The sequence below is a fragment of the Mirounga leonina genome, unplaced genomic scaffold (assembly GCF_011800145.1).
Source record: "Mirounga leonina isolate KUSES-001 unplaced genomic scaffold, KU_Mleo_1.0 Mir_127, whole genome shotgun sequence".
Lineage (NCBI taxonomy): Eukaryota > Metazoa > Chordata > Mammalia > Carnivora > Phocidae > Mirounga > Mirounga leonina.
Window position 1 is genome coordinate 31,220,360 of NW_023270316.1, and position 14,560 is coordinate 31,234,919.

The 14,560-nt window shown below is 38.3% G+C and overlaps 1 protein-coding gene across 1 annotated transcript in view; it reads right to left on the reverse strand.

The window, feature by feature from the left end:
* The window catches only part of LMO7 (LIM domain 7), a 199,453-nt gene that overhangs the window by 47,610 nt on the left and 137,283 nt on the right, over positions 1 to 14,560 (reverse strand). The window contains exons 5-10 of the mRNA XM_035003230.1: positions 10,418 to 10,448; positions 9,507 to 9,620; positions 5,523 to 5,721; positions 1,709 to 1,961; positions 493 to 771; positions 24 to 227 (exon numbers count right to left, since the gene is read on the reverse strand). Coding sequence (XP_034859121.1) covers positions 24 to 227; positions 493 to 771; positions 1,709 to 1,961; positions 5,523 to 5,721; positions 9,507 to 9,620; positions 10,418 to 10,448 — 1,080 coding nt within the window. The remainder of the gene's footprint in view (positions 1 to 23; positions 228 to 492; positions 772 to 1,708; positions 1,962 to 5,522; positions 5,722 to 9,506; positions 9,621 to 10,417; positions 10,449 to 14,560) is intronic.

Genomic DNA, 14,560 nt, shown 5'->3' on the forward strand with positions numbered 1-14,560 from the left:
CAGGCTCATGCACACAGGTACACCTGGGCTCATCCGCGGCACCGCGGCTTCTCCTGGCTGCTTGCGTGTCCCGGGAGTTCCTGGCCCCTTTGGGAGCCAATTCCAGCAGGAGTGAACGTCTTTGGCAGTTGCTGTCTAGCCTATGCTTTGCTTTTTGGATTCTACTAAAAATGGAGGAGCTTCTGTCAGAGCTCAAATCCTCATCCTCTGAATCTGAAGTCCTCCTACTGTAGAGCAATGCAGAGAAAGGAGGGAGGGAAGGAGAAAGTTGGAGAAAACTACAACCAGTGAAAATTCTGTCATGCAGAATGCTTCCTAAGATCCAGATCCTAAGGTTTAAATTTAAGCAGCATTATTTTTTGCAGTTATAGAGGTTCTATAGGTATTGAAGAGAAAATTTCTCTTTCTCTCTCATAAGAAGCACACATGGAATGCACCTAGCCAGAGTGCCGAATGAACACTGGGACAACAGAAACATGCACAGAGACAAACCTGAATCCCTGAAATTCTTTATACCATGGTTTGTAAGTTTCCCTTTTTATTCTTTTCCAGTTCACGTCTTCTGGGATCCAACATTTGGGAAGAAACTGATCAAAAGCATTCCCTGGGTTTGGCATGATTGGACTTAGCTTTCGCACGTATAGATCATCCTTTACAGTGTTGGGCATACTTGTCTTTTCTTCTTCCTCTTCCAAGTAACAAGAGGAGTTTGAAGTTTCTTGTACTCTTGGCCAGTTCTCCACATTTGTGCCCCAAGTCCTCCTCTCGTTACTGTTCAAAACATCCAACCGGTTAAGATACTGAATGACAATTTGTGACACAGAACAAAAAGGCATGCTCTCTGGCTCACAGAGTTTATACCACTGGATGAGACAAATTAGTTGCCACTCTCATCATTATAGTTCCTAGAACAAAGTTAAGGCATTATAACAGCATCTCATTTTAATTAGAGAATAGCTTGATACACAAGGGCCAAAGGTAATTATAGGATGTGTTAAAAAGAGACAAACTGCAAACAATCTGGGGTGTTAAGTATTAAAATCAACATCACAGACATTCTGATCTAGGAGAATTTTTCTGACCTCGTCAATTCATACAGCCCAGTGGCTAATGGGTCAGCAGGAGGAAACCTTTGTGAGCAAGAGCTACAAGAGGTGGTTTTCGAGATGAAACACTCGGGCCTCTTTTTCACTTGGAATCTACGGTTGGCTAAGTCATCCAAAACTATATCAGGCAACCTTCGTTCATCCTCGGAGTCCGAACCACTTTCAGAACCATACACCTCCTTCTGACAGCAAGCTGAATTTGACAAATCCCACTCTGCTCTGCTAATTTGATGTGAAATTATAGGATTCTCTGTGTGTCCACTGAGATCACTCAAGACAGGGGGAAAAAAAATGGAAGAAAATAACAGCTCCACAATGAACAACAGAAGTCATCCAATAAGCTGAAAGATGTCAATAGGCAAAAGGCATGCATCTAAAAAAAGAACCGGCATATCCTAGGCTGATCTCTAAAATGGAAGAAATATCGTCAGGATATGCATGACTAAAGATATAGGTAAAAAAAAAATACATATTTTCATTAGTGAAATTTATTATCTATGAAATACATTTTAAGAACCATTCCTTTTCCCATATTTAAAATCCCAGCAAATTCACAAAGCATACTGAATTTTAAAACTCATCATCAGCTCGCATCCCAGTACCTTGGAAATGTTCCATCTGCTTCTGGATAGACCGGGCTGGCCCAACTTCTTCTGTTATCCTCATTTTTGTCAGGCTTTTTCTTCCGCAATGGCGCCGGCACATAGGATGGCTGTCTACTTTTATTGGGCAAAAAACGATTGAACGGTAAAGCAGATTTTGGTTCAATGGCCGAAATCCTTCGATAGGACATATCATCTTTATTATAATCCTGCATTTTGGATGTAAATTCAGAATCTGTGTCACTTTCACAACCTATAAAAAAAGCAAGAGAATTTGCTTTACTCTCCAGATCATTTGTCTAACTGAACCCACACAGCATGCCTGCTCTGTCTTTCCCTTGGAAACCCAGGGCTCTTCTGCTAACTCTGGGGAATATTTTTAGAAATTTGTCATGAAGTTGTGATAAGATCCATTAGGAGGAACTTGCTTTGCATACTGGAGGCGCATGCGCTACATTCTTTTACTGTTGTACATTCTAAGCAAATAAAGTCCACATTAACCACTGAATTCCTTTTCTTCCCAATCTTTCTTGCCCCTGTGACTTTACATAAAATGCACTGATGGAACACATATGAGTAAAATGCAGCGATCGAGTCAAAGACACCAAAAAGAGTGAGCAATCAAAGAGTCACTCAAGGGAAAGTCTGTAATTTAAAATAAAGCACGCCGTTGTCTCAAATTTCTGTGAGGCAAGAGATAAGGGAGAACATGGAAAGAGTAGCAGAAAGCACAATATCACAAAAGGGTTGGCCAGATCCTTGGGAGAGCCCTACAAGCAAGAGTCACACATCAGAGAGGAGGTTGGGACTTCAGAAATCATTTGGTCCAAAAGAATATCAATTCTCATTCCTAAATGAACACACACAACTCAAGGCTTTTTCTGAGGGTGGCCGTGGAAATACTGGGAACCTTGTGTTTGATCCCAAATCATTCAAATACAAATTCAAAAGAATGCACTTTGATACACCTCAAGGTCAGATAGATACAAATACTGATCTGTTGGGGCACCTGGGTGGCTCAGATGGTTAAGTGTCTGCCTTCAGCTCAGGTCATGATCCCAGGATCCTGGATCGAGTCCCGCATCGGGCTCCCTGCTAGGTGGGGAGCCTGCTTCTCCCTCTGCCTCTGCCTCTCTCTCTCTCTCTGACTCTCATGAATAAATAAATAAAACATTTAAAAAAAAAAATACTGATCTGTTTTCATAAAATAATAAGTCTGCTCTTTTTAAAGACACAGGAAGAAAAGAGACTACAAAATACTACTACAGATCCAAGCTGAGCTGTCTCCCTTCTCTGACCTTCTTTTCTTCCTACCTCTGTGTATCTGTAAAGAAAGTTTGCAAGTGTTGCTAGCTTCCCACCTGCACTCTCTGGGAGCATGGCCGTGCTCTGTACCTGAGGACCTGAGCAGCAGCCTTCGGCACCCAGAACACCTGCAGGGTTAACCTGCACTGGAGGCGGTCTGGTCTCCTCCCTCCTGCTCGCCAGAAGTCCACAGTCAGTAACACTGAGAACAGCCTACAGGAAGCATTTGAACACACCCCTGTGAGACCAGGAGACTGGAACAGGATAAGGGAGAAAAGGCAGAAAGGGAGGAAGTGGCCGCTATGACCAGGAGGGTTAATAGTCAATAATCTGGTGCTTCATTTTTACCACCTCTTAAATATGACTTTTTTTTTTTGCAAATAAGAAAGGTCTTAAAGATTCTTGCCAAAATGTGTACCTGTGAAATTTTAAACACACAGGGAGATTGTTCTACTTTGGAATTTTTTAAACTTAAATTATTTTTATTTTTGAGTCCAGTGGAGTTCTCTACAGAGTAGGCAGATACTCTTGATAGGGTCAGGGGTTTTATATAAAACCAAGGAACTTGACTTTGCAATGCTGTTAACCTAAAAATATTATCCTAACGGTGGTGATCAGTTTGGAATTACAACCCAGTAGGTAGCAGAATTTCATCACACTGATTACAAAAGTTTGATCATCTGGACAGCCCGTGGGCTTTTCTTCTCTTCCTCAGTCGTAAGGACTAAGTCTTCACTTCCGCCCTCTTCAAACAAGCTCTGCAGCTCCTTCCCCACTATCGGGAAGCAGATATGTGACAGTGGCCTTCTGCTTTCTGTCACATGTACCAGGCATCCACTCCAGCAAGTATCTAAGGAGAGGACTTTCATTTCACACCACGGGCCACCATACGGGAAGCACCGGAAGTCTGCCTATTTCCACAAGCCTTCAGTCTTTGTCCCTGTTATTCTCTGTTGGCTGGATATAAATTTAAACATTGCATGTTTTAGGTTATCCAGTCAGGACAAACCAATATAGTGCATTGGGAATTTCAGCCTCTGCTTTTACAGCTTTAATCACTCAGATGAATTATAAACTCAGATTTATTTCCTTGAATCTGTACTGGTCATCTGGGCTATGAAAATGTCACACTCGAGAGCAGACAACCAACAAATGCAGCAGTAAATATAAAAGGTTAACTCTTAGATAGCTATTCACTTTTCTTTTTTATTTCAAATGTCACTACTACTCAAAAACCTAAGAATTTGGGGGTTGGTTATACTTAATTTGTTGATTAACTTTCTTTCTCAAAACCAAATCCATTGTACATTGCTTTTATGTAAATTTGCATCAGGACAACAATCCAGACTGTTGATCACCGTATGCTGAGTATTTAGGACAAGTGTAACGTACTCTGAGATAGCTCGGAAAAACAAGATGTAAAATTAATGTATAGAGAAAGGGGTAATTATGTCAAAAAGCAAGCACAGTACAACGTCATGGTAGAACTAGGTGGTGGGAACATGGGTCTTCACTGTAAATTTCTTTCAATTTTGCTGAGGTTTTAAACGTTTTATAATAAGAACCTTAAGAAAAACTAGTAAAAATTTAAAAGTAATTATCCATATAACCAGCAAAGTAAAATCCCTAACAATCTAGCACAAATTCATGACCAGAACTCTCAATGTTTTCATGTTGATGGTAGAAGCACAGAAATTTACTGGTGGTTTCAGTCTATCCAAATTGGAATTGTTAGAAGTATATAGTCAGAAATTTCTGACATCACCCAATAGCCATTGGAAGAAGACATGCATTTAAATAACCGATTTGACCATAATATTAGGATTTTGAAAGAAGGGTCCTCTCATAACAGGGTAACTTTCATTTACCTGTTCTTTCCTCACTCTGTCCTGGATTTGCTCTGGACTAATAGAAGCAAAAGAGGTTTTCTAACACCATGCTGGTATGGCTATTTGAATTATCAAAGTTTAGCCTAATATTCTATCATGATAGGTATCAATCATTTTTGGGGAGAGAATTATAGAAATATTTTTCTTGCTTTTCCTTAAGAGAAATTTTTTATCTTTTGGGGAGAAGATTATTCAGGAACTAGAACAGACTTTTATAGAATCTTTCTTTTTTATGTGTAGATATATCAGTGAATAGGCCTCAGAGCACAGATTATTAAATTTGAATCTGGAGAGAAGAGAATTAGGATAGATTATCACTGATTGAACAGGTCACAGTTAATGGTCTCCCTGCTCTCCTCTAAACATGGAAGGATAAAAAAAAAAAGTGAAACTATTACCATTCTAGTGGTGATACAGTGAGGAAGGAATGAGAAAGAAAAAGGAAAAGAAAAAGAGAAAGGGAAAAGAAACCCCCAATATTCTAGTCTCTATGAAAAATCCACATCTTTGTAAAATTTTTGCCCCAATAGTTTTTGCTCCATTTTTCTCCCACCATTCCCAACTTTCTCTTAACATACAAATAAATAAAAAATAAACTGACAGTCAAAAATGCAACTCACCCTCACGTCCGCCTCTCAAAATATTATCGCAGCAGCAGCTTGTCAATGACCTAGACCCCAAAGAGTCCAAGCTTTCGAAGGAATCTTCTCGCTTGTGGTTGCCCGAAGAAGTAGGAAATTCTCCACGTTCAGTACACCAGAGATCACCGTAACCACTGTCCCTGCCACTCCTTTTCAGACAGCTGGAGTCTTCAAGAGCCTAAAGGAAAAGTTTTTAAGAAGTTACCATAAACTTCCAAAAATATAATCAGTCATTACTTGTTTAACACAGAGCTCAAGTTGTGCTATATGTGATAGGCGAGGCAATGAGATTTCTCTGTGTAACGTAAAAAGAGAATCTGGCAAAAATCAGAGTATAAATCTGTAAATGTTTTCCCACAATACTTTGCACCTATGTAACAATAAGGAGGTATTTTTTAAAAAACGAGGTATTCAATATTATTTAATAAAAGAGTATACAGTTTATTTAAAAATAATGGGGGAACATTTTAATAGAAGAAAAGCTAATAATACATTCAAGTGCTAAAATCAATGATTACTTACAGTTATCTGGCAATAAACATGAAAGGAGTCAAAGCAAAAAGCCAACCTTAATTTCGATATCCAAAAGGAGATAAGTTAATAAGATTATAGTCAGCCTACCTCCAGGAAATATTTGGAGGGTTTATAATAAAGTCACTGTAAGTGTTATGGATTCTTAACAAAAAACTTTTAAAAACAGAAAGAAGGGCAAGGGCAGCAGGTATACACCACAGAATTCACTCATTTTCATTGATTATGAAAAACCTAGATCTGCCAAGAAAAGCAGACTTGCTCGTGGGCATTCAAAATTTAATTTCCCTGAATCTAAATAAGTATTTGTTTGGCTCATGTAAGAGATACATAAACAGATGACAAACATGATTAGCCATAGGTTTGTAAATTATATAGAACTTAATTTAATAGCATAATTTTGGGGGTGCCTGGTTGCCTCAGTCAGCAGAGTATGTGACTCTTGATTTTAGGGTTGTGAGTTCGAGCCCCATGTTGGGTGCAGAGATTATTTAAAAGTAAAATCTTAAAAAATATAGATAGATAGATAGATAGATAGATAGATAGATAGATAGATAGATAGATAGATATACATATATATGTATATATATATAAGCATTATTTTGAATAACATTTCTCTATGAAAATGTTAATAGCAAAATAAAACTGGACTTTTTACAATGAGTATCAATAAAATTATAAAGTCCTTAGCATAGTCCCAATATATAGTAATCAAAGAATACCTAGTGACTTTTTCCTACAGTGAAGGTGATTTTGTCATTAGTGTACAAATCAGAAATTCTAGCTGCAGATGAGCAAACTACAGAGACAGTTTGAAGAATGTAGGAACTCCTAACACCCAGATGTAATATGTGAATCTCGATTAAATCAGAATTCAGATGAAATAAGCCATGAAAGAAAGCTGGGAGACAGGTGGGAAATTTTGAACACAGACTTGTTATTTGGGGGTAGGGAACATTTATTAATTTCCTTCAGTATAATAGACATTGTAGCTATATGGAAGAATATTTTTACTCCTAAGAGATGCATGCTGAGCTTTTAGAGGTGAGAGATCTGTAATTTACCTTGAAATGATGAAGTAAAAACAGATGAATGGATAGACATGTAAAGCCAGTATGGGAAGATTTTAATAATTGAGTCAAGTGGCACACATCTGGGTATTTGTTGTATGATTCTTTCAATTTTCAATTATGAACATTTTCAACATATGGATAAAGTTGAAAAAAGAATGTGCAAAAAGCAAATTAACAACTGTCCTGGGCATGCTTTTGGCTGAGACTGGATCTGTCGATTCTTGGTTCAACCCTCTGACCAATATATGAAGCACCCATAAGATCTAGTGAATTTATGTGAGATTTCATATACATCAGATGCCAGACACCCCGATGTTAGAGTTGACATCCTGCTGTGAAAACGTAAGCATCTACACCTTGTACCTCGTTTCCAAGGAGATGGGGAAGCTGGGCCTAGTGCTGATACTGCCAAAATACTTCTCAAAATAGAGAAAGATTTTAGAAATTTTAAGTAAACCTTTAGATCCATCAGTTTTCTTAGATACGTACTTGTTGAAGCTCAGAGTCCTTGACACAGAGTGAGATGATTTTTGACCTCATAAAATGTTCAAGTTATTGATGTTGGGCCACTCCAGTGATAAAAGAACCCGAGTCTGGCCCTGGTACCTGGTTTTTATGAGGAGCCCTCTGACTGGTCACCTAAAATGAGTCACCTCCAGTTCATATGATGACTCAGGTACAACAGCTTACCAAGTGTGTTTTTTAGTCGACACTTTGGATTGGCCATTAAGTATTATCTATATCAGTGTGAAACACTTGAACACAGTGACTGTTAATAGAACAGATGCAAAACAGTGATCATACACATTTACACCCTTCTTACAGCCATCCCCGTTCCATAATAATGGAATGGAAACAGCTGTAGTTTTATCTATCAAAATGTTTTACCTACTCTGCTTTTGACGCTGAGGACAGGAAACAGCTTTGAATAAAGCATTCCCCAGCACAAACACTGTACTAGGATTATTCAACTTGAGTCAGACTGCCATAAAAAGAACCAAAAGCTGTAAGAGAGCACTAATACAGGAGCCAAAGTCCCATCTTATTTTTAACTAGAAGTTTTCTTAGCTGACATAACTGTAAGGCGAGGTTCTGCTCATGTCCCAAGCCACCTGCCCATTCATCTGTCACAGCCTTATCCTCTCCCACTGCAGTGACCAATCTGTTCATCGGTCTCCATCAGACAGTGGTGCTCTAGGAGGATGGGCCTTTTGTGAGTGTTCTCCCAACATCTAGAACAACGCTTGTGCGGGATAACTCTATAACCTGAATTAAGTCTTTCAAGAAATTTGAGTGAAGTACCATCAACTCTCTACAATTCAAAAACAATAAAAATCAAGAAGGAATACCTTAACCTTCTAAGCTCTATAATCTCATCTTTCTATGATGTATGTGGCTGGGCTCAGGCAAAAGTATTTGAAGATCAGAGCAGATGTGAGGCAAGGTGCTCATTTTCATCCTAACCTAAAATTTCTATCTTCCAATCATGGTAACTAACATTTATTACATCCTTACAATATGCCAGAGACTAATGTTAAATACCTTCTCAGTGTCATTTAATCATCATAAAAATCCATGGAGCAACTACAATTAATTAGATGATAGCATATTATTTTAGCTACCTATTTTCTTCTGAGCACTGCAAATTCCCCTGGGTAAATATCCCCCTAAAAAAAGTTAATTTTCCCATTTGGATCTTATAAATGAAAATCTGATACAACTATGGTCAGCCCTGGCACTGGACTCTCCTCAAACAATCCTTAAGCATTCAAAAGCTGCAACATAGACTCCAAGATATAAAGGACTAGAAATGTGTCTGAAACAAAAGATTCTAATTTAAACCCCTTAGCACGTTTCATGTAACAGCATTTACTGCACTCTAGGAAGTAGAAGCAATATGGCAGAATCATGGGGAAATTGGAGTATGGGCATTAAAGAGATAACGACCCATGACAGGATATTAAGACAGAGAAACTGAGTAACTTCCACAAACAGTAATAGTCCAAAGCACTCTCTACTACAGGTTGAGTTTCTACTATAGAAAGAGTTAAGTTATATCAAGTGCCTTAGAAAGGAAGCAAATGAGTAGGTCATTGAATTACTTAAAATTAAGAAATAAATACCTAGACTCACTCACTCCTTGGTTGGGGGCATATAAAGCCAGCAAATAAATAACAACCCTTTCTACCCAGCACAATCTAGAGTGAAGCAAAGATAATAGGAACTGCCATATTTGTTGGAAGAGGGGAAGAAGGAAGAGGAGAAGTGGAAGGAAAGGAATACAGGGAGGTGGGGAAAAGGAAGAGAAAGTGGTAGTGTTAGGAACAGTAATCATCTCATCCAGATGTGGTTTCCTTACCTTAGTCAGAGCTTGTCCTAAAAGATTCTCAAAGGCTTTCAAATTAAGATAGGGTCCATTATAGTATGGGTTACTTTGTGCTTTTCTTCCCAACCAGTACAGTGTTATCAAAACCTTGAAAAAATCCACAAAAACAACATCAGTCTATTTAGTAACTAACTGCAAGTCCGAATGCAGGTGAGCACTCTAGACAGAAGAGAACATATCTATCTAAGTTGAAAAGTGGAGTTTCTTTTACATTATGTGAAGGAGATGGGTCATTAAAAATGTTAATTATTCTTAGATTTCTGTCTCTGAGCACATTCTCACACCAAAAGCTCAGATCCCAACAGGGATTTGGATACTCTGCTGGTACATGTAAAGGAAAACATTTATGAAGAAAGCAAATTAAACTTTTAAAGCAATCAATTTTTCCAACAAACGTACAGACTGAACCCTTAAAATCAGTAATTCTCAGCTTCCTTAATAGGGTTCTCTTGTATTTTTCTTTCAAATAAAGCTGGCCCACTTTTAGAAATTCTTCTAACGTGCAGAATGTTAGGCATGTAAGTCTGCATTGAGCAATTACCCAGCGTTCTTAAACATTCAGTGTTTTTCTTTAAAGTCTGATCTGGTGGTTTGATGTACTCTTCTAAAGGACTTGAAGCATGTTCACTTGCCTTTCCCACCTTACGTATAAGAAGCCCCCCCCACCCCCCGCAGATTTCACCTCCCCTCTTATACCCTGACATCAGAGAATATATAGTTTAACCTTATTTAAACATACTTTGAGCCCCTGAATGGTTGGCTACTGACAATAATTCCATTAGAAAAAGGATTCACAGTATATCAGGTATTTTTAGATCCCACTGCCTTATTACAGAACATGTAAGTAAAAACCCATTAATAATGTTCCCTTAAATATAGCTTACATTTTTCACTCTCCTATCAGTCTCTTCTTGCCTGTAAAGAAAAAAGAAAATGCCTATTAAGTAATATCTATGAGCCTTAAATTATTAAGTAGAAAAATCTCATTTCTATTCTAACATTCTATGAATATTAATACCACCTGGACATTCAAAAACCTCAGACTGCATATTATCCATCAGAATTTTTCCATATTCAATGATTTCATGAAATAGAATGGTCCATTTTCTATAAAAAGCAAGTCTCTTTTTCTCATTTTTTTATTACAGTCTGATTTTTTTAAATTCACTATTTGCATTTTTTGTATTTTCATTTTAAAGTGTTTAAACCCACTCAAAAGTGGGGCAGGTCAGTGTGCTTCATGGTACAAAAATCAAGAAAAAACAAAAACCTTAAAGAGCAGGGAGAAGTTTTGCATGGAGTTTTCTTTTCCATCATCCACGGGTTTTTCACCCAAGTTCCTCTGAGCAAAACGCTCAGAGATCAAGGTTCTGCAGATATTGAGAACTACAGTTTTAAAAATGGCCACGAATCTCTGCCTGAAGAGATTTCACTCTGTCACAAGAATCATGAGTTTTCCCCCCTTACCTGTGAAAGGGCATGATATTTGTGGGAGAAGTTAAAAGGAGGCAGATGTCACCACCGTGTTGAAGAAGCAACATCAGTTATTTAACAAGGGGTCACCCTAAACTCATGTGCTTCCTGTCATCAGACACACTGAAGCAAGATCGTTGCTAATTCAGAGACTGGAGAAACCAGAACCAGGTGACCTCTAAGGTGGCTTTCTAGCTTAAAAGTCTGTAAGTCGTATTATTTTCCAGATAAAATGTATATATATGTCATGTGTACATAGGAGAGACATAAAATACATATCTAACATATAAGACCTGTATACAGAAAGGAAAAAGGGGAGAGAATGAGCACACAAACATTTAACTTAACTTTCAAAGAATCAGTGGGACAGCTACGGCCATTCCTTTCTATAAAACAAGCATGAAGGGAAATGGACCTTAGAACAACATGTACCTCCTACCTACCCCAAAAGAGGACAAAAATAAATCCACAAGTTCTCACACTACTGTGGAAATGTAAATTGGTGCAACGACTTTAACTTTTAATCCATTTGGTAATAACCATAAAAGCTGAGTATATGTGTATTCTAGAACCCAGGAATTCCAAACCCAGGTATATACCCAATAGAAATGCTTACGTATATTCACCAAAAGTCATATATGAGAAGGATTATGGAAGCACCTTTCATAATAGAATAATCTGGCGGCTGCACATATGTCTTTAACAACAGAATGGATAAATTACGGAATACCGACAATGAAATATTATATGGCCACAAGAATGAGCAATCCACAACTGCATGTAACCATATGACTCAGTCTAGCAACAAGAACAAAAAGCAGTCAAACACAAGCAGTACAGATTGTCATTTTCATTCATAGGAAGTACAAAAACAAAGATATGATGCTAAAAGAATGGTTACCCTTGTGGGGAAGGATGGTGGAAGGATTAGAAAAAGGAGGGGACACTGATATTTCTCTTTATTTTGATCTGGAAGCTGGCTATCCAAGTGTGTTCTGTCTCTGAAGTCTTTGAATTGTACACATAATGTATATCCTTTTATATACGTATATTATACTTCAAAAAAGTAAATTAAAAGAATAAACTGTACAGCCTAAGTGCTCAAATCATAGCTTATCTCCTAAGTAAAAGAAAATCACCTTATAAAAATCAACATTTAATTCTGGAAGTAGTTAATGGAGGGTGATTACTAAAAACTGACCATAAAAAATAACACACAGGGTTGTAAAATAGCTTCTTTTTAGAAGAATGATCAACACACACACACCACAGAAATTAAATTAGCCAAAGCACAAAAGAACCATTAATACTCAATGCAAAGGACAGATTGCTGAAAATTGCCATTCCACTGAAAGTGCGATGATTTGAGTGGAATGTTATCGTAAGCACACTGAGGGCAAAAGAACAAGAGTGCTCTTGAACCCCTGACCTCCTTTCCACATCCACATTCCAACACACTCCTTTGCCATTTACTTTTTATTACGATAAAGCAATCGCTATAAATACAAGGTACGGTCTATTCTGTAATAAACACAATAAGCAGTAACTCTGGCACTGTAACCTTTCAGGCACTTTACGTTCCCTTCTAAGTATGAGCATTGATGATGTGTTCTTGAACCCAGTGATACACAGGCCAGCCAAATTAGTATCCTATCACTGAAATGCAGTGCCAGGAATTCAAGTAGTAAATGATTTGCTAGAGTCAATAGAGGCCACTCTCTGACACATAACAAATACATCTCACTGGATGAAGTCAGTAACCGTGTGGCTTCTTTGCCTTCTGTGGCCACTGGGCCCAACCCAAAGCCTTTTAAATAGAACAGGCTTGAGGGGAAGCTCATGCTAACACCGACTTTCCATGAGCCAACCAAGTTACTGCCCAACACAACAGAACCAAAAATCAGGCAGCCCAATCTACAACGTTGGCTAACTCCTCCATAAACATTTCAAGAGTGAACAAGCTAGAAGGCCATGTTTAAGAGCATGTGCTTCAGGTCAGATCTGGATCCTGCTAACTATGTTCATCCGAGCAGTTTGACTCTCAAAAACTTCCATTTCCTTCTGATGAAACTGGGGACAATGCTCCCCAGTTTAGTAGATTAGGAGAAAATGTCCACAGGCACTTAGCAGAATCCCTAGCCTCATGGTAAGTACTCATCAAGAAGCAGTCATCGCTAGACTAGAAGCGATGTGAGGGTAGGGCCCACTTATTCACCACGCTGCACACAAATGCTTCCTTGTGAAGCCATGCTGGACCCAAATATTTAAAATTGCAAGCAGCCTGTCTGACACTCCCTATCTCTCATCTCTGCTTTATTTTTGTACTTCTAACCGTCTACTTCATGTATTCATCATGACTCTCCTCCACCAGAATCCAAAAGGAATTTTGTGGTTTTGTTTATTGCCATATGCCCGGTGTCTTAAGACAGGTCTACCACCTGGCAACCACATAATATTTTATTAACAATGCCTAGCACAGTGCGTGGTATACAGATGCACTTAAATATTGACTGAATATATTTATTTAGCTTACAGAAATGTAAGTTAGCAAGAGAAAGCCTAAAATGATAAAAGCTCAGGAGATTCCTAATAAATATTCACGATCTCAAACAACAGTTAAATTGCACTAGCTTGCTTAAAACATATCCAATTGACTCAAATTGTATTGATACCCATAATGGGGCTTCTTTCTTAAAATACTATCTTTAAAATTGCAACAAAAGGGAATTCTTTACAATTGTACATCAATAAGTCAAAAAAAGGCAGAGGTTCAAAAACAAAAAGACCAACTTCAGAGTGCTAAGTACAAAGATGAAGTGTTAGTCTCTGCAATGAAAAGCTTCCCAGCAGAGCTTGGAAAGACAAAAGCCAAAGAATCTAAACCTTCCTTGAAACCCAAATTCACCATAAAAAGGAATAGAGATGAAACATTAATAGTTTCAAAAAATTACTCCATTGTATATGTTGCCAGGCTTCTCATACATTAATTTTTGAACATTGCATTTAATATTCAAAAAAATCATAAGTATAACATAGATATAATCTTCCACTGTTAATGAAATAGTTCTGGTAATTTCTTCACAACCTGACAAAGGGCCAGAAAACATATTCCCATCACAGACCTCGGAACCTTCTGCCAGAGGTCAGGAAGAAAAGAAAAGAGGCTCACTCTCAAGTGAGCCCATCAGCGAACACATCCATCTGTAACTACCTTATCCTAATAGCTTCTGGTATATTTCTAACCAGGAAGCTCTAGGTCTGATTCCTCCTTTCTTTATCTGAAGCTATTTTAAAATACTAGTGTGTATCATCAATCAAGAGGACCACCTTTAAGCAAAGGGAAGTAAAATCCACATGGATGTTCTAGCTCTCTTCCAGAGATCCCCATGCCCGGTTCTTCCATGAAGAGCCAGCTTCGCTAAGGGGGCAGGCTCTGGGGTCCCACCTCTGGGGGCAAGTTCTGGCTCCACTTTGACCAGCCCTGAGAACCCGGTCATGTATTGAAGTCTCGTAGTCTCACCTAGGAACAACGTACCAGTCTTGCTGGGCTTACA